Genomic DNA, 21,180 nt, shown 5'->3' with positions numbered 1-21,180 from the left:
ACCTGTATTAAATTCATGAAAAGAATCTAAATACGCTAAAAATAAATTTAGTTTCATGAATAAGACACGCAGCTTGCAAGTTTATTTATTTTTAGCGTATTTAATTAGATTATTTTCATAAATTTAATACATGTTTAGACTTTTGAAACTATGGTCCATAATTTATTAGAAAGTGCTTACAAGAATAAAACAGGTTTAAATTTCCATTTTAAACCATGATTTTAAAGTTTGTCCATATGTGCTAGGAGAATGGCAAGGGTGTTGCAAAAATTGACAGATATGGGTCGCTGTGGTTTTGTGGAGAGGAGGTTAAAATTTGACAGTATTAAAAGAATAATGATGATCTAGAGGGAAACGGTGCAAGAAAACCCTGCTGTTTAGTAAGTGCTTCTTGTAGAGAAGTAATTAGCTGGGATTTTGAGTAGATTAATGGTAGCATTTGTATTTCCTAACAGAGTAATGGAGTTAATGGCGAATCTGTGAAGAGTCTGAGACTAGTCAAGGTGGGAAGGTTCATCTCTGACCAGCTGTGCTTTAACTGAGGAGCCAGATTGGGCGGGGGGGATATCATCTTTCCCCTTTATTTGTTTAATATGTAGAACCATTGACAAAGTAATGGACTTGCAAATTCAAGGGTATGACTAATGCTACTCAAGAAGAATGTCTCTGTTCCCACAGGTTCCATTTATTTCTATAGCATTTGCTCTTTCTCTTCTCTTCTCTCTGTCTGTTGCTAGGGTGGTTGGTTTTAGTTTCTGTTCTCCCCACAAAGTATTTTTGTTCTTTGTGTACCGAGTGAAGAGTGCAAGTCCAGTTGATTTTAGAAAGATTTAGGTAGTTTTGCAGGAGATTATGACAAATGTGATAAATGGTCATGGGTAATGATGACTGCTGCAGTTAAGTGCTCATTGAATTTGCATGTTTCATTAGTCAATTTCAGTATGTAGGAAGTTTAGTTGACTAGTTTTGAAATTTTTTAAGGATTGTCTAGAAACGCTTTGTCCTGTTAACTTTCAGAGTGCCATAACTTAGTAAAGTATTTCATAGTGTTCCTGAGTTGTGTTTTATCCTAGCTCTGTGATCAAGCATTTTTTGTAACATGTACTTTGAAGCATGCGGTTACATGTTGTTATATTACATCATGTTGGAGAATATTATATGCATAATTTTGGTATGATAAGATGAACATATGAACTTTTTTTTGTTAAAAGTTAGTCTGCAAGCCTAAAATATCTTTATAGAAACATCTGTAACAAAATGTATATAAATGAGAGCATATAAAAATGAGAATAATATGGAGCATAGGCAGGTAACTAGCATATGACTACAAAAGTGGAATAGCCTGCCACCATCTGTCCGGAAATTACTAATTCTGCATATTTCAGATCTAGTCATAAAACTTTTCTTTTATAGGAAGTTTATACTAGGCTAATAACCTATATGGCCTTTATAAAGCCTAGCCAATGAATCCAACTGTGTCCCATTAGTTTATTGTATCTTGAACGTTATTTAAAGGGGTATATATTAGTTAGGCCATGATTTAATGACTGAGGAATTGATTCTGCAAGTGCCTCTTGGTGCTGTGATAGTTTTAACACCTCTGCAGTAGTGTGGGGAGATGGGACTTGGTTCCTCTTGAACTACAAAAGAAAACCCTGAACAAAGACCTGTAATTTAGTTACTTTTCTGGCTGTAGCTGGATAACTTCTAAGCATAGTGTAAAATAAGGTCTGAGCCAAACATAAATGAAGGTGATTAGAGACCGAAAAGAAGCAGTCCTTTTACAGAAGGTAAAAACAAATAACAGTGACTCTCCCAAATCCCATTATATGTTAATGGCATGGGAATTCAAAGTTACTTTCTTATGTCTGGCATGAGTCATACAAAGTATTATGGGAAAAAGAAAGTGTTAAGGGAGTACAGGTTCACATTGATACATCAAGCCCCACTGGTAGCCATGTTGTGGAAAACTGGGTAAAATTGCAAATAAAGCACTTGAGTGATTTTGATGTGTTTAAAATTAGGTCAGGAAACAGAGAGTGAAAAAACGTTTTTAGTTTTAGGGTGGAGTTTTCCTTTATCAGTATCCAGTATTACTGCTGGGTTAGCTTGGATGACCTCACTTTTTGTCATCTGACTTTTGTTCCCAGGGTAAAACAGAAGTGAACAGAATTTAACATCTCTGTGTTTAAAAATACATATCTCTCAGATGTTTGCAGATCTTGGAAGATTACAAAGAAAAAAAAGTTTGTTTTTTTTTTTAAACGTAGTAATTCTCTTCCAAAACATACAAAATCTTCTAGCTCTAGACATTGTGTCTGCTACACTGAAACTGAGAGAGAACTGTTTATAGTACAATAGTAAAGCAACTTAATTTCAACTTATTTTCTTGAAGCTTTGCAAGTTAACCCTTTTATATTTTAGTTTCTACTTTTTAAACTTATATTTGCACAGGTATATAGTTTTATATGTATTTCTGTTCTAAGTCAGCAGGGCATGATGTGGTTACAGTTTAGGTCGGTACATATATACATTTTTGTTTAAATCATATCAATTTTCACAAATGGCACAGAATTTACAAACTTCCAGATAGCTGGGCAGGCAATACTTCCATATATCACAGTGGTGTTAGCCTTGGAGAGTGCAGCCAGGGCCTGCTCCCTGTTTGTAGTCGTGGGGGGGTGGTGGTAATTTTGAAGGTATTTCCTGGAATGTAGCTGGTTATGAGTGGACGAGTAAAGTTGGAGATGAATTTGTCAGCCAGCAGATTGCTGCATATCCCAGCTTAGTGAATATGGCACTATTCTCCACCAGTTCGGCACACTGTTGTGTGCTGCTTTTGAGGTTTCTGACATAACTGAAGAAGGCTTTATGGTTTTCTTTGGTCTGGGATGCTATTTTGACCTCTGAAGTGGATTTCTTGGTCTTAATAAGCCCTCTTAGTTTTCTGTTTCAGAGTTCTTATCTTTTTGGAAGTTCCAGTTTCACTTCCTTGTTCTAGCTGTGGCCTTTCTTCCTTTTGCTGTATAACCTGTCTAATGTATGATTCCACCAGGGAGGTTTGTTTATAGAGTTTGTTTTGGACTTGCTTCTGGTAAGTACAGCAGCCTCTATGCAGCCATTGATGTGGTTGATCAGAGTTTCTGGGTTTGGTGGTGCATTGAATTTTGACAAGCTTTCTCTTAATAAAAGGTAGTTTGCTTTAAAGTAGTTCCCAAGTGTTAGAGTTTACTGGAGTTACCAAATTGATTTTTATTGGAAGGAAACTTTGTGATCAGACCTTACCAGAGAGGCTGTGATATGGGGGAGGGGGGTGCAGCTTTCTCACATATTTATGAGTACCCAGTCCAGTATGTTGGAAACTCTAGTGGGCATATGCACTATATGGACAAGTGTGTTTCTGTTTACAAATTCCAGAAATCTCTGAGCCTGCAAATTTGAGGCAGTGTAGGATTTCCAACGTATAGAAGCAGAATTCAAGTCCCCCATGAGTAAGGTGTTTAGATGGTGAGTGTCTCCAGAAGGTCTGAGTATCGGCTATGGGTTTCACAGAACATAGAGGGTGACCTATAACTGCTAAGATATGGTATGGGATTTTGCCTGTAGTACTGTGCGCATGAAGAAACTCCAGTGTGTCATCCTGTTTTACCAGCCTAGAGGTATGCTTGTTGTTGCTGTAGATAAGACACCTCCACCATTAGGTCCTGTCTCTGTAGCTACTGATCTGAATATGTGGTGGGCACTGAAATCTTGCACTGACAGAGTTTTCTCTTTAACCGCAAAGATGTACACCTTCTACAAGGTGAGGAGGGAGTGTTTTTTTTCTTTAAGCTCCTGGCAATACGTTAAGGTTCCCTTGGGCTGATTTTGCTATGTCAGAAGATTTGTCAATGTAGCATTGCTTAAAAATGGCTGTATAGGGGAGGACATTGTTTTATCCAATATCCAAAAGACTAGAGGGGACAGGTGTAGACCATTCTTGGCAAACAGTTTTTATTTAACCATGTCCTTCCATGCTGACAAATATTGAATCCCCCAAGAATGATACCATAAACCAAGCCAATATTGAGTCAGCCTTGTTTGTATTGTGGTATCATCCTTGGTGAAGGTAGAATACTGTTCAGTGCTAGGCACATACTGCCCCAAAATACATGGTCCAAGACACCTATAATCTCTCTTCATATAGTTTAGAGAGATGCATCTCTGGTCATTTACACCTACATGGACTGACTGAATCATACTGGTACCAGCTGTGCAATGACTTGAGTGTGCGTGCATAATGTGGCAGACCCGGGGTGCAGATAGGCAGCTAATCATAATCTTCTCTTTGTTAATCTTTGGGAGTAGGGCATCAGTATATTGTACAATGGAGTCCCCTATGACTAGAATCCTGGGAAGTGTGTTTGCTTTCCTTACGGGTTTTGTTCTTGGGGCTCCTGGGTGTGGCTGTATATGCGGCATTGAGTGCTTTTTTTGTTTGCTGTAGATGATCTTTGCAGTTGAAAGGTCTGGGAGGTCTTTAGGGTTCAGGAAAGTTGCATTTAAGTGTCTTGGCATAAGTTGGGTTATGTGTGTGTGTGTGATATTTGACAATCTGGTTTATATTATGCATGCTTGGCAAATTGCATAACTGGGTTATGTTCTTTAATTGGTGAAATACAAGGATGTAGCATACAGGGAGGGGGCTTAACAGAAGGCTGCTAAGGGTGCTTAACTCTCAAATCTGCCGCTCTCTGGCTCTCTCTAACTGTGTCAGTCACCCTGGCTTGTCCTCACCACTCTCGTGTACACTGTGGTACTATCATTTTCATCTATTGCATTGTAACTGTAGGCTCACACCCAGTTTAGAATTATGACTGTGTGTGTGTAATGTAGTAAAGTCTGAATTTAAATTGCACAAGAATTGTTACATCCAAAGTATTAACTAAAATGTCATGTATAAGAAATACTGCACTGTTAATTGAAATGCTGTGGTATATTTCTTTATACTATAAGCTTCTTTCATTTTTATATGTATTGTAAACTATAGTAGAGTTGCAAAGCTTTGTATTTTACATTTTAATCTGTGAAGGAAACTAGGAGCCATAGTAGAGTCTCCAAATGATGATGTGGGCATCCTACAGAAGGGCCTCACTGAGACAGATTCCTGATGTCAGAGCTATGGTCTCAAGCTCCATGCCAAAAAGTGCATTGTCATCCCCTTTGGTAAGAACTCTGTACCCATGAACTACCACATAGGCAGCAGTCTACTTAAAGTTGAATATGTGATGAGACCTTGGGACCCAGGTGGATCACATTGCCACAGTAGTCAGGAAATCCTCCTACATGGCACACCTCATCACAAAAGGGTTCCCATCCAGGAAAAAAGAGGTAATTGTTCCCCTCTACTCGACACATAAAGTACAACTCCCCTTTTGGAATGTACCTCGCAAGACATTTGCAGCAGCTGGAATGGCCACAGAAGTACCTCGCAAAGAGGATTACTGGCCTCAAACAGATGCCCTATACTGACGGTATCAAACTCCAGCTTTACTCCGTACCATATCGCTTACTCTGAGGTGGTCTCTGCCTAACATATAAAGCTGTGTCAAACTCAGAGCTGTTGGGCATGCTACACCTAAAGAAATCCCAATCCCTGCAAGCTACACGCTGTAGGGACCTAAACCTTGTCACCACAATAAACGGAACATGCTGGAGGGATAGATTCCTGTCCCAGAGACTTCCCATACTCTGGAATAAGCTGCCCATATATGTCAGGCAATGTTCCTCATTAGAACTCTTTAAGAAAAATCTTGAGTGGATAGGAAATGCACCCTGGGGATCACTTCTGTGGCGCTCTGCTCGACAGGGGCAAAGGAAAATAACTTTCTTGGGTGGCGTAAGCCGGAGAACCTTGTTGGCTAGGCTTACTTGGCACCTTGGGCTGATAGCCTAGTACCTACTTATGAACCTATGAAGGTGTTCTCCCTTAGCTTCCTCTAAAAAGAGGTTTTCTCTCCAGGCAGACTTCCTGGCTAAGCAAATGCAAATACAAATATGTGAATAAAAACAGTGCTGTGTAAAACAGGAAAATTTTAGCAGACAAGTGCAGACATATTAAAAACTTTAATGACAAACTCTGAAATCTGAGACAACATCAAAAAGTAAGAAAAATACAGAAGTGCAAAGCATTGTAGTAAAACGGTACATTAAACGCATTGCAGTGTAATTCTTATAGGGCCAGATTCCAAAAGGGTTTCTCTCAGTGCAAGTCTGCCCTGATTCCAAAAGATTTGCTCTCCGTGTAAGTGACCTTACTTCAATGTAAGGGGGCTATATTCCAGAACATCAGCTCTGTGTAAGTGATAATGTACACTGAGAGCACATCTTTTGGAATCGGGCCCACAGAGTCCAAAATGTCCTACAGGTGCATAGTCATTGCCATGACTGAAATGTCAGAAGTTGGAATGATCCTTAAAAACATACTAACTTTTTCAGTCAGTTTTGGACTGTTAATTAAGAAACGTTATAATAATGATCCATCTGTAAGTAATGGAAGAGAGTGCATACATTTTGCACACAAGTATCTAATATCAGAATCCTGTTTCCAGCAAATGTTAATTATAGTGACTTCTTCTTGCATGCATACCACTGCAGCCATTTACAGATGTGTTTATACCACAAGTATTTATTTGCAATACTAGTTTTCTTTTATTCAGCCTTTTTTATAATTTCTACCACATCTATAAAAAATTGTTTCACTGTAGATTTTGTTTTTTTAATTATAGCTTTTCTCACTACTTAACTGATCTTAATGGGGAACCTAATCCTAATGTCATAATCCCTCAATTCATATTGTGGTTCCTATTTGTATAAGACTAATTTAACTTAAATTTCTCTACAAACCATCTAAAATTTCTCAAAATATTTAATGATGGACTAAGAATTGATACAAGGTTTATGATGATGTTTTATATTATGTGTAATTTGTTATACTTATTTAAACTGGATATGTTTTTGTTTTATTTTTTTAAGATTGTAAAATTATTATTCTTAAAATATTTTGCAATAATTTGAGATTTTCTCCCCGGGCCTCTGCTGAAAATGGGTTTTTACCCAATCGGGCTTTCCCAGTAATCCAGTATCGATAAATAGTCACTGAACAAGGTACCAAGGCCTAATACTCCACTCCACCCTTTCTTTTACCACATACACAAATTTTGTAACTAATGTCCTTGCTCAGTTAAAACTGCGTTACAAGATCAGCATTTCCTTTCACCCATTGCTAAAAATGTTTTAATACTCAAACTTGAATATGGTTTTCCTTTTCTCATTATGCATTCAACTCACAATAATGTCAGAATACAGACTACTAAGAATAAAATCTGAAGATCTGTTCTCTTAGCAGACCCTGAGATAGACCCTTTCAATTTGCAAAAAGAAAAAAATGTAAATGGCTTTCTGCCTCATTGACAACATTTATTCCAAGAATTCTTATTCTGCAAGGTGCTAGAGCATGGTCACTGCCCCCTTAACGTCTGAAACTACCTTTACAAACCAACCCTTGTGCACTCTGAAGTACACAGGGCAACACTTTAAAACTGCTGTAGGTTAGAGACCCTTCTCTAGGCTGGGGCCTACTACCTAGAACCACCTGTTTAGTGACATCAGAAATCTAGAAACCAAGCTTCAAAGATTCATTTTAAAGAGCATCTCTTTACTGAATCTACTTGCAACTGCTACCATGACCGTGGTTCAATAATTTACCATACAATATCACAAATTATAGAGTAATGTTAATAAATATTTCTTAATCTCTTAATGTGGTATCTTGTGAGCAAGTATTTCACATTTATATTGGAGTTCTTATATAATATGTATGATTGCACTGGATGTTATGCATATCTTAGCTTGCATTTTGTATGTATTTTTTCTCTATTCATTCTGAATGGATCCTTGAATGCAGATAAGGTAATTTTAAATCTTAAATGTTCTGAATTTTGCTGTGTATTCATTTTTGTGTAATAATTTTGATTGAAAGATTGTGATGTAGTTTCTGCTCTGAGTTTTGGTCGTGGATGAAAAGGGGGTCAGTAGACCAGTCGACCTAGCCAGTGAATAAATAGTAAGTAAATAAAGAAAATTAAATAAAACATTGCTTTCCTCTCAATTTCAGTGATTAGTTGTAACCCAAGACGCTTGGAAAGTGACACTACTTTGCCAAGGCATTGTGCTGCCAAATAATGTAGCTACACTTTCAATGTCCAGACCAAAACATATGTTCCTTTATGCCAGGTGCATCCACACCACATTCCCAACAAGTAGGATCAACTTGAGGGAACTTTCTTCTTAACTTAATTGGAGTGTAGAATATTTATGCAGACATTTCCAGAAAAGTATTCTGAACTTCACAAGGATGTACCATACTTTGGCAACTGGCATACACACCCACAGTTGCCTTGTCCACTTTTTTCCTGTTTCTGTTGCCCTCTTCTGCTTGTTTGTTCACTGCTTTTATATTGTAACTCCTTTAGTGTTTTATTTGCTCTACTTACTAGCTTTTTATTTTTGGTTAATCTTCTCTTGCTTCTAGGAGCAGTGATGCCTGAGTAGAGTAGGTGGCAATGTTCTCAAAAAGCTCTTTAAAACATATAAGATGCAGCATACATAGCTTGCCATTAAATTACAAACTTAATGCATTATGTAACCCAAATTTCCTTTAAACTTGGGACCAAGTATACCAAGTTGCCCTTGTTTTGTTTTGTTCCCCCAAAAATCAGATTAGGTTTATCCTTCATTTAGCAGTCTGGAATAGTTTCCTTCCATAGCCTTAAACCTTCTCCCACTATTAAACCTGAACTACTGTGACCAAGAGATAAAAGTAGATTTAGTACACAGTTTTATTTCCTTAATTGTAGTGATGTTGCAACAGATATAGGTAATATTTTTCAGAACATAAGGAGGTTTTGTTCATGTTCTATTACCCGAAGATTATCTTTGAAAATCTTCTACACCTGAATTCAATTACCCATTCAGGTCTTTTTCACTTGCAAATATACTGACCTATTTGGATTGAACACAAAATGTTTATTTGGACTGCATCATAATACAGATATAGGTCCGGGACACTCGGACTACCAACTTATTCTCCCAGGGCTAAATTATTTCTGGGATTCTCTAGGGTTGCCACCAACCCTTGCAGAATCTAATGTATGTGTAACAGCTTTCAAGAAATAACTAGTTATGTTTTCTAGGAAAGACTTAAATGCATACAGTAATAAAGATAGTGGTAGTAATCCAAAGCTTGTACATTCTAATGTAATTCCAGCCCTATACTTTTCTATCCACTGAAATCAGCTTTCAGCCTTTTCATCAGCTCCTCATATATGTTATTAATGGATCCCTATATAGTATTACCTAACTCATTATCTGTGTGGGCCTCCTTCACGAATACATATTTAAATTGCATATTTTAGGTTTGGTTATAGTTTACTGCTATCAAATTAATTTGCAATCTTCATGAAATGTCCAAAAATTGTACTAAAGTCAAACACTTGAAGGCAAGACATTCTCAACAAGCAATGACATTTTTGCATCCTCTCTTCTCCCCTTATACTTTGAGATTGGACCTATAAAGTGTTGAAACAGAGTTTGAAATAAAAACTGAAAAGTATTGGTGACAAAGGAAATCCTTGTCATGGTTTTTAGATAAACTGGTTGGCAGCAAAAGATCACTATGCGTATTTTAGTGCTGTAGTGCCTGTATTACCAAATGTAATGTATGAAGTCCTTCATAAAAGCCTTGCTTGTGTTTGTAGAGAAGTAAATCCTGTACTGTGGTCCAGGCAACCAGAATTAAATTCACAGCTTGGGTGCTTGATGGAGTAGGCAGGGGAAGGATGGTCGGTGCCTGTTCTGTGGCAAGGAAGCATGCTGGGCAGGCTTCTCATATGCTCTGGTGGTATCCAGAGTTTGAGACAGGGCCATGCTGGATATGTAGGAAGAGCAAGGCACATGGTTGCTTTGGACCCAGGTGGTAACTTTCTCAAACTACTCCTCAGAGCTCTCCCATCATGATGATGTGCATGTCAACATACTAAGAGGAGGAAGTAGGACTGTCCAAAAATACCATTGTGCAGTGTGATACTGCTTGTCAAGCATCTCCTCTCCATCTCCTGTATGAATTATGCCATCCTTCACTCCCTGTGCAGTGACAATCTGGAGGGCTTCTAGTGAAGAGAAGTTAGACTGGACAGGGAGAACGGATATTGGGGATGGGGAAGCCATCATACAAGCTGATGCTGAAGCATTTAGGATAAAAGTAAATCACAAAACAAAAGCCTTATGAACCCCAAGGCAAGTAATAACTTTGGGCCACACCAGTACACCCTGTCACACTGCTTTTTCTGTAGCCATATTTACTATACCCAACACCCCTTTACCACCCAAGCTGTCTTATCGATCATCTTCATCTTTAAATTATCAAATGTATTGGCCTATAACAGGATGGCAAGCCTTGATCGTACCTTCTTTTAGCAGCATCGCTACAGCTGTGTATGTTTATGACAGAGGTATTTGCTCAGCAGCTTGAACCTAACTAAATACTTTAATCGAATACTGGGCTATCCTATCTTTGCAGTCTCCAAATTTCTGTCAGCAAACTGTAATTTTCTGAAGTTTTACTCACCAGCTGTCCTTGTACTGTATCCCATACCTCTTATATGTATTAATGGAGTTTATCAGAACTCTGTCCCGGTCATCTTGTACTCTTAATAGCTTTGCATTCTATTGATAATCCTGTATCATTTTTTTTCCAGTTTCTTCCAGTTGGTCTTTGCTGTGTATTAATGTTCATAATATCAAATATTTCTGCTGTCAACTTTCGGGCGTTTTACTTAAAGCTCCATTTGTCTGGTCCTTGAAGACTGGGACAGTTCTTTTAACTGGTGTTGCCTTAGTCGCACTATATTAATGCTTTTTGAAATTCAGAGGAATTATGACTGCCCGATTTGTCTTAGGAAATCATCCTCCTTGCCTTGTATTTGTTTGTTTTACTTCCCTTCTAGGTTTGTTCATCTTATTTTGCACAGTTGTATCACCCTCATTAAACCTGGATTCTAATACTTGTACCTTAGTTTTCTTAATCATCAGACTTTAGTTATTCATTTTCCATGAAAAGACAGTAGTGTTTCACTTTCTGTCTTCATCCTTGTACCTTCTAACAGTGGGTTGTAGTCACTATGGACTGTAGCCACTATCATTTGCTTAACACCATTTTTTGGGTATCTATTGTTCAAGTAAGAAGTAGGGAAACTCCAATATCACTCTGACACAAAAGGTAGCAAACCTTGCAGCTGGTATTCCAAGGGAACTTAATCAGAATTCAGTGCAGGGTGTATGTAAGTCAGAACAGCTGATCTAAAATTTATGTGGCAACTTAGACTGCTAGTCTGAAGATGTGATTCCATAGTAAGAGAATGAATTACCATTTATATAGTGTCAAAGTTGTTGATACTATCCAAGTGTTAATCCATTCTCTCACTAATTCTGGGAATCCATCCAAAATGTGCATGTTTCTGGTGTTTTGGTCGCTTCATTTTAAAACACTTTAGCATTGCAGGAATTATTAGTCTTGGCATAGTAACAGTTTTGAGAAGCATAGCTTCCAATTGTCAAATGCTTTACTAATTTTAATGTTTTATACTTCATCTGTCTGAAATTATGAGTTGTATTCTCTAAATACCTGGTGTGCTTGAGTTGTTGTTTTGTGTTTATATTTCAGTTTGTAAAGATAACTGAATCCGCATTTATGTCCCTATGAAACGGACAGCTGTTTGGATGCCTGGCATCTAAAACTTGCACTATGCCAGCGGCAACAGTGGATCACCACCCAAGAATCTGTGAAGTGTGGATTTACAACCTAGAAGAAGAGATGAAGAAGATTCGTAAGGTGGTTCGCAAATATAATTATATTGCAATGGTACGTCTTCTGCTCTTGAAAGCAGTTGTAGTTGTATTGGCACTTAACAAAACTGTACATCGTTTTTAACTTCCCAGCAGTCATTTCAGAGGATATTCTATTAAAGCCAAATTTCACCTTGCGGTACAGTTAACTTAAGTTATTTTTTCCTTCCCATAATAATGCATAGGTGTTTGTTTATAACCTCGAAACCCTTATGAAGCATACTTGTTTCCCAGCTGTAAGCCATGACATTCCCACACCTGTGTTTTCCCTGTTCAGGTCCCACACTGTTTCTGAAAGGAATTTGTAGTAACCTCCATAATTTAGGTTAGACAGCGGAGATTCTGTTTTCATTGGAATAACCACCCACAGTTTTATATCTTAAGACCATATCTTGCGGAGGTCATGAAAGTATTGTAGAGCATTGTAATTGACTGAAGTGAAACTCTTTCCAGATAATTAGTTGCTCGAGGCCTATTTATGTAAAGAGTAGAGGTTTGTTGTACTACAGCACTACATAAACAGATTGGTGAGTATCTTCCTTTTTAGCAGGCAAAGGGTTTATCCACTTGTGATATCAAACTACAGGTGGTTGTCTCCTTTACAGGCTCTTTGAAGTGACACCTGCCACTTATAGATGAATGAGCAGAACTGAAAATATTTGCACCTGTGAAGAAGGTAAGTGAGAGAGAGAGAGAGAGAGGATCTAAATATATTTATTTATTTATTTTTTTTCACTACAGCTTTACAATCTTGGATTTTCCTCAGTATAAAAGAGGCAAAAAAGCAAGTGAAAGTTATGGTTAGCACAGATCAAGTAATTCAATTAAGAGGTATGGACTGCTTTTTAGATAATCTAAAAACCAAGTGTCTTGCAGTGTCTCCAACTGAATGGAGGGGAAATAAAAAATCATTTATGATGATTAGACTGTCATATTATATGGACAAAAACTTTTATTCTGAGAGAAGGACAAAGACTTTAAAAGGAACTCTCATTAGTATGGTTGTCCCATTGCTGGTCATATTACATTATAAGGAATTAAATCAAGAAACACTGATTCTGATGCACTAGTAGTCCATATTATATCAAAGTACAATAACTTATTTTTTGATTTTTGTGATGGTTTAATAAATCTGTCGGATAAATTCGCACTTGATGAACCCTTTCATATCTTTTGCTAGCCCAAAATGGTAATCTAAATGTATTGTTGAATAAGTTACAAGATATCTGATATGTCCTTACCGTTTAGAGTGTTTCCTTACTGGTTTTAAGCATATATTGCTGTATGCATATCTGTGCTGCTACAGTTCATAATTTCACTGAGATGAGATTTATTATATTGAAGTATTGCTGCAGGATGAAACTCCATTATACAAATCTGCATACATGTTAACTCCACAAACTAAGGTAAAATTAGAACCAAACTGAGATGTTTACTACAACAGTGTAAATGTATATAGTCTTTAGAGGACTGAGCATATTATATGGAGTCAAAATTTTTTTTTCCTTCCAGCATGGTTGGCATCAGTGGGGGTCACTTGAGTGACCATTTTATTGTCATATCTTCGACTGGGGCAAATTATAACTTTTTATAGTTCTGAGTTGGTGGAATGAAATTTATACATGGTATCCTATTTTTCTTGTGTGGATATATTTAATGCAGACAGTTTTTAATACAGGCCCTTTGGTGAGTGATGCAGAACTTATTGTTGGATTATGAATTATATACATAACCAGTTCCATTGTTTTATCTTTCTGCCATTGTATAGCCCTATGGCTGTTTTACTCCTCTAGCAAGAGAAGACCCTTGTCAGTCCATTCATCGTCCCCGAGATGAGGTATTGGCTCATCATGTCAATCATGAAGACCCCCTTTCAAGCCTAACTCTGCCCTGTGGTAGCTTGTAGCTTGAGTTGCATTTACAGCAGTCCCTTACATGCGCGTACCTCCTTGCCTTGCATACAGCATGTAACCACATTGACCCAGTAGATGTTGCTGATGTGTGCCAACATTCCTTTATGGGCCAGCAGTGCAACAGTTCAAAACTCCTCCCTTCCCACAACTGCTGTCTTCTTGCCCTGACACTTCCAGTGACCAAACTGCTAATTGGTCTTTGGTTGCCAGATCATAGTCTGGGATTTATCCTTGTACACCACAGGACTGGGACTGGAGCACATATTTTTGTTATGCTTTTCAAATATAAACTAAAAAGAAAACAACTTAGAAAAAAGAGAAACCATGTCAGCTTGTAATATGAATGCTTTATACAATTTTTAATATGCTAAAGAGATTTGTTTTCCTTAACATAAGTCTCTGGCCTTCCACTCATACTTGGCTCAACAGATTAAACTTTCCTAAGCTAGTCCTGAGCTTTCTTCCACCTATTGTACCCTTTGCCTGTTCTCCATTTCCAGTTTCTTCCTGTCACTAAATGCATTTGGTTAAAGTCCACATGATCCCAGGCTACATTTAGAAAAAAAAAAATTGACATTCACTTTTTCTCTCTGGTATCAAAAGTGGTGGTCGATTTCTACTTTTTGAAGTTCTGTTGTCACATTTTGTAGTATCCTCATTTTGTTTTATTCAGTTATGCACCTACTGTCATTAAGCTACAGTTGCAGTTTGATTTCTTTCTTCTTTTGGTTTGCCTCTAGGCTATGGACGTTTTTCACTATTATCCCTTGTTGCCTCAGGTGTGAATGTGACATTGTGGTACTTCCACCCAGACAGGCAGTTTCTTTTCCCTCCTCTCTGGTTTCTAAGAGGTGTAGAGGTGTGTTGCTCATTTCTTGCCTTGTCCTAGAAAATTGATGGGCTTTTTGTCTCTGACATCATTTACCAAAGTTTTTCCCTCCAGCAGCATAGTTCCTGCATTAGACCATCTTCCTCTAATGATCCATGGTGTTTCCCTGCTACCTTTAGGTACTCTGGCAGTGCTCCCTTCATTACAGACCTGTCTTCCTGAATCTACATTGACTTCATTGTGAGCTGGAGCATTGGCTCCATCAGTGCCTATGTGGACTTATCTGGCATTGGTTCAGGTTCGTGCTATGCAGACTTTGGTACAGCACCTGCATGACAATAGACTTGAATTGACAGTGCCATTGGAGGATAAATAAATGCAGTTGAATTTAAATAGACCAGCATCCGCTGTCCAAGTGTTGGGTGACCCTAGCACTGGGGGAGTTCTGCACAGGACTGTATCCCTCTCTTATCCAGGCTCTGTTAATATTATATTGGTGAAACTCTGTGGCTCCATATCCAAGGACTTGAAACACCATCTTTAAACTCCTGTCAGACTGTGCTATCAGAGTGGAAACTGCTGAACTGTATCTGGCTGCATCTGTGGTCACCCTGATAAGAAATTCCAGTCCTCAACATGTCCCTATGGTACTGAATCCAGGTTTTCTGGACAAGTCTGAGGGGAGCAGACCTTTGCATCCTTCACAATGCGTCTAAATTGCTGAGTAAGTCATGCAGATGCCTTATTTTCAGTGGGATATTTTGGATAAAATATTGTATATTGCATGGCTGGGGGAATTTCGGTGAAGTTGTACTTGAGGGCCTCACCAGTTCATTTCGCGCAGAAGTGGGAATTTCGCGAATTGAGTGACAACCCGATCTGCATATGTAATTTGCTTGTGCATACATGATATGAGAATATTAACATAAATTTAAATGTAAGCAGTCTTGCAAATCTCACTTTACGGTCATTCAGTCTATTTAATCAGAAAACCCAAAATTTTAACAACACACTCTGTATAATTTAGGAATTTACAAACGTGCAAAAAATGACAACGCTCGTAACACATACACTTTCCTAGTGTTAATACAGCTGACCTAAGTCAACGGTCACAACCACGCCCCTCACACAGTAAAAAGCCTGATGACAAGTATTTTGCTGCTGACATTTGATTTTGCTGAATCTTTTTTGGTTTCATTTGTTTGGACAGTAAAAAGCCTGATGAAATGTGTTTTGCTGCTAACGTTTGACTGTTTCGTTTCTTTGCTGGTTATGGTGCAATAAAACCTGTCGGTTACTGATGTTGGTAACAGTTTACTGTTATATTTATTGTCATATTACATGTCAGTGCGCTTGTTTTCTTCATGAATGACATATCACGGGGGTGGGTTTTGGGCGGGGCTTGCTACTGCACATCTGGTGAGGCCCTCAAATACAATATCGGCAGAATTTCTTGGTTTGGAGAAAAATAATAATGGTCAACCCCAAGAAAACTGGTTTGTGGGAAACTGAGAGCCCAAACTGTGCGTTTCTTAGGAAACCTCAGTAGTGTTCAGTAAGGAATAGACTAGTGGGAGATATTTGGGTGTTAAAAGCCCTTTGCTGCAAAGTCCTAACTTTGAAGTGCTGTTAGAAATGTCATACAGGCAACAAGAACTAGGTGATTGGGGACAAATGTGTATAATCATGTCCAAGGAGAACTATGAATGTATCTAGTGGGACTTGGAGAAACAGAGGGTGGCTTGTATTTAGGGTAGTTGGTTCAGCTAGGTATGTGGTTTGATAAAGAGTAGGAGTAAAGGAAAAAAAGATGCCATCCAATGTGATGTGGTTTCCTTATCTTACTGTATTGCACCCTTTAGGCTTGTGCTTTCCATGTTGGGATAAAACAGGGGGGGGAGTGGGTTGTATTACACTTCCCTAATGTAGAAGCACAGTCGCTCGTTCTTCACATTGGTGGTTTATATGGGGTTCAGCGTGACTTAAGTATGTTTCTGTATTGAACTTAAGACCAAGCTCTTTTATACCTGTGTTGTCACAAAGACAGTAAGGCCCTAATGAGCCACAGGATGAAAAACATGTAAATGAACTACCCGCAGTTAATTTAAGCTACAAATCCTTGCAATAAATTTAACATTTCCAGGAAACTAAATGTCCATATTCCAATATACAAAGTGGAAAAAAAAAAAAAAAAAAAAATGGAAGCTGGTTTACTTGGGTATGTCCTCCTGAGGACCTTAATTGGGAGCTTATACCATTTTCAAGTTAGTAGTGTAAGTGGTGGTTCAGTGTTCTTGTGTACATTTGATCAGATACAGGATTATACGATGGTAACGTCATCAGCTTGTTGGAGAGGAAAGACCTTGAATGGCAGATTATAAATACCCCGCTCTTAATACTTTTCTTTCTCCAAAAGAACCTCTAACAACCCAGGCACGATGCTTTCCACTTGTAAACTTTTTTTCACCCCTCCCCAGTTGTTGCATATATGGCCCTACACACGCTAATATATGAGACCCAGGCTCCACGTACTATTTCTTTTCATTAGTCAGGCTTACTGTAGTTTTACTGTTTTTTTTTCTGTTTTTTCTAACCCCAACTTTAACCCTGACTCACCTACTGTTTAACATTGGCAATCCTTCTTTGGACCCCAGCTAGGCGGACACAGCCATGCATCCACCCTCTGCCAGGTCTGTGTGGTCACACTGACCTTAACCCTAACAACCTGGCAAATGAGCCACCCAAAAGCTTCCTTGATCTCAGTTCTACCTTGTTCAAGCCCTTATTAATAGTAATATGGCTAGGCAATCCATTCATCTTAGGAAGATCTGAAGAAACATACTTTGCAAGTGCTTTTTCAACTTTAGATATTTTTAAGCCTTTTAATATCCACATAGCACTGCTGGTTATAACAAGGAACACCACTGATAATGATGTATATGACAGTATCTAATTTTGTACTTTATATATTTTAATTTATTAAAACAACAGGGTTGCAAAACATGCTGCACTTTTGCATTCACTTTGGAGCACACTTGGATCAGAATTTGATCCCGATCACCCCTTATAAAAGTCTATTGGCCATAACATGGTGTATAAAGTATATATCAAGATGATGGATTCAAGTTTTTTTAGGCTTCTTAGGCAGGGTTTATCATGTTGTAAAAACAGTCTCTTGCTTAAACTCCACAAACACTGGGATGTATAAATCAAAATGGTAACATATTTTCGGCACCAAATAAAAGTTTTGATTGACTGATACTTGGAGGCATTCACTAATGATCATAAAACATCTAGGGCCCTCCCACACTATGGATACACCCAAGAAGAGGAATGCCCTCAGGACACACCCACTATCCAGTATTATAAAAGGCATGCCACTTTGAACTAATTTTGTCAGAAAGCACTCATCTGCCTGAATTAATATAAAATGAAGGAACCACATCCAAACGAGTATGAGTTGCTCTTTTCTTTCATTCAGTCTAGAACCTCATGGGATCTGATCTTGTATATGAATAATAACTTGCCTCATTACAGGCTAAAGGGAATTAAACACGGACTCACTACACCAAAGGACCTGCCAGCATGGCGAACAACTTTCAAACATTTCCACGGATCTGTTCTGGTTCCACAGACCAGGATGATATTGTTTTCCTACATACCCATGCTGGTAAAGTAGTATATTGTTATATTTTGCTGGAATAAAGAAGGTTGATTAGTTACATAGATGTTGTGGGATGAGTGAAGCAGGAGCATTTTATATTTTTTAATTATATATAATGTGTGTATAAAACATTAATAGGTTTTGTGTAGTTTGGTAAGAATGATTTGTAATGGAGGGGGGTTGAAGGATAGTAGCACTCTTTGCTGGTGACATCTTTATACAAGCCTCTCCAAGCAACTGGGAAGAAGAATGCAAAGGAGGAGATACGTTGGTAGTCCTGTAAAAGGACTTTTTTTTTACTTGCCTGCTCTTTTGAAACCTGAGATGTTTAGAGATTTCAATGAATGGTTTTCCTACTGTGAGCATCTGCTACCACTGCCTCATTTGTCTTCTGGTTGAAAGGATGGAAAGTAGTGTTAAATCAAGTTTCCAAATGTTTTTTTCTTTTTATTCGGCAGATGAGCATTTAGTTGCATATTGAACTAGTTCAGTTCATGTACATGCTTTTACAGTGCTCAATGTGAGATATCTTCAGGATGGAGTGCCCTCATTGGTAGAGAGACATCAGGTGATTGGTCTGCCTGTTCCCGTCTTAATTTGCATGTTGAACCAACTGGACCAATCCAAGGTAAGCAAGACTAGCCTCAGCACCCTTCCGTTAACATACTTGAACAGCAGTGATAAAAGTGGTGGTAATGTATTTCCATTAAGTGACTTAGTGCTTTTTATCTAGACTTCATCAGATCAACTGAAGTCCATAAACCACCACCCAAATGATCGTTAGTACGCAGTACATTCCATTAATTGTATTATATTTGAATATTGGACTGCATCAGCATAGATCAAACTATAAAATATATCTGCCCCACCTGAGTGTGTAAAATTTAGTTTGGTTCCTGTTTTTTACAGGAAATCTGTGGGTGAAAATGAAATTTAGATATGTCACGGACTAGAATGATTAAAAGGCAAAGACAGAAAAGTACCTGCTTAGGATTCCCACTTTTACAGTGAAATTTACACCATTTTAGTTTAAGTGATCAGATCTTTTTTGGTGTCCATAGTTAGGGTGATCAGTTGGTTAAAACATTTTCTGGATGGATTATGAAATGAATGTTAGAAATTGTACCAGTTAATTTCACAGAGATAAATACTGGAAAAGTAGAGTTGCAAACTGGTTCATCTGTCTAGCTGGAATATTTCATCAAAGCTCACACAACTGTGTTAATACTCTCTCCTTTCTTTAATGGAGAGTACTTCAGTAGCTCTTTTTGTGTCAACCAGTCTGGAATCGTCACACTTTTTAGTGTTTGTCGACGTGATGTAGGGATGAACCAGTCTATCATAGGAATTTTCTGCTTTAGCCCTAGGTGGGTGTACTGGTTATGCAAATTCTCCAATTAGTCAAATGGAAGAATTAAAAAAAAATGCACTTGCAGTGCATTATTTTTACATCTCAAGAGTTGGTGGATGTTCTTCGTGTTTCACTGTTGCAGTCCTCACATTTAGGTTATCTGCCTGCAGGTAGCCCTTAGCTGGCCTAAATACCAGAGTCTTCAGATTTTTGCATTGGATGCTGTCACTTTTTTTCCTTGACGTCAGTTTGTCAGGGGTATAAACCATGCAGCCGACGCCATTACATCAGTCTTTCTTGCCGTGCGGTGCCCGAAGCAGAAGCAGTTCGAAAGTGCCAGTCGGCTGATTTCTTGAAATTTTCGTTTTCGAGACCTGAAGTCTTCAAAAAAGCAAAGTACCCCATTGGGGATCCTTTTTCTTGCTCTAACTGATGTCGGTAAAAGTTAACAATTGTCTTACCTGTGGAAAGCAAATACCTCATAGAGATTTTCATTCTTACTGCATCCCCTGCTTAGGCCCAGACCACGACGTCTCTCATCTGTTTTGTGCCTTATTCAATGCCCAAACTATCCGTCGGGCTATTTTTGCAGCTAATTATTTTCATACTCGTTCTGTGTACTCCGAAATGGCATCATCAAGCCATCTGACTACCGATCTTACGAAAAAATGTAAGGATAAAGACAGAGACAGACCACACAGGTCCAAAACTGCCGACGACGCTTCCTTTAAGCTAGTTGCCAGTCTGCCCATACTCATTGAGGTGCTTTCGTAGCCCCTGATACCCGCTACTTCTGATTCATAGGCCTCTACTGAAACCCATTCAGAGTCTGGAGTGTCGCAAGATGCTTCTGTGACTATGGAACCTGTGGATGTCTCTACACCCTCAAAAGCCGGTGCCTGCACAGTGGCTCTGGATCCATCCAAGGTAATCAGGCCTGCAGACATTCATATTAAACAGAAGCCATTGTTTTCATCCAGGCCTAAAACTCGCACCATGCCTAGAAAACTGACTACCAAACTGCAGGCCCAGGCCCATATGTCTAAAAAACAAATGCCTAGAATGGCTGAAAACCTCATTACCTTGATTAGGGGAAGCCAGCCTTCCCCCTCTTAAGAGACCTAGAATTGAGTTTCTGATTCTTCTGATTACCAGGATTTGCCCTTATCTACTTATGAGGATTCTGATGCAGAGGATTCCATTCCCTCTCCTTCCCCTCCAGAAGATTTTTCTTTTGGTGAAACTTGCACACACTCTCTTGGGGAGCATTTCTGCTGGGAAAGCCAGGATTACTTGACTCCAAAAAGAGGCTTAGGGAATTCTTACTCCTACCTCAACACAGGCCTTTAGCTATCACTCCTGTTCTGGATGTTGTAGATGATGCTTTCTTGGAATCTAGCCTTTCCCCAGACACTTTACCTCCAGCTCCCAAAAAACTTGACTGGTATTACAGAGTACCTGACTCTCACAAGTTCATAGG

At 38.5% G+C, this 21,180-nt stretch overlaps 1 protein-coding gene across 1 annotated transcript in view; it reads left to right on the top strand.

The window, feature by feature from the left end:
* CNOT7 (CCR4-NOT transcription complex subunit 7) overlaps window positions 1-21,180 on the top strand; it is a 586,377-nt gene that overhangs the window by 7,854 nt on the left and 557,343 nt on the right. The window contains exon 2 of the mRNA XM_044063495.1: window positions 11,762-11,959. Within this exon, the coding sequence (XP_043919430.1) occupies window positions 11,843-11,959 (117 nt within the window). The 5' untranslated portion in view covers window positions 11,762-11,842. The remainder of the gene's footprint in view (window positions 1-11,761; window positions 11,960-21,180) is intronic.

The sequence above is a fragment of the Protopterus annectens genome, chromosome 2.part1 (genome assembly GCF_019279795.1).
Source record: "Protopterus annectens isolate FY-2018-M chromosome 2.part1, PAN1.0, whole genome shotgun sequence".
Classification (NCBI taxonomy): domain Eukaryota; kingdom Metazoa; phylum Chordata; order Ceratodontiformes; family Protopteridae; genus Protopterus; species Protopterus annectens.
The sequence above is the reverse complement of the archived record's forward strand: the minus strand, read 5'-3'. Positions and strand labels throughout refer to the sequence as shown.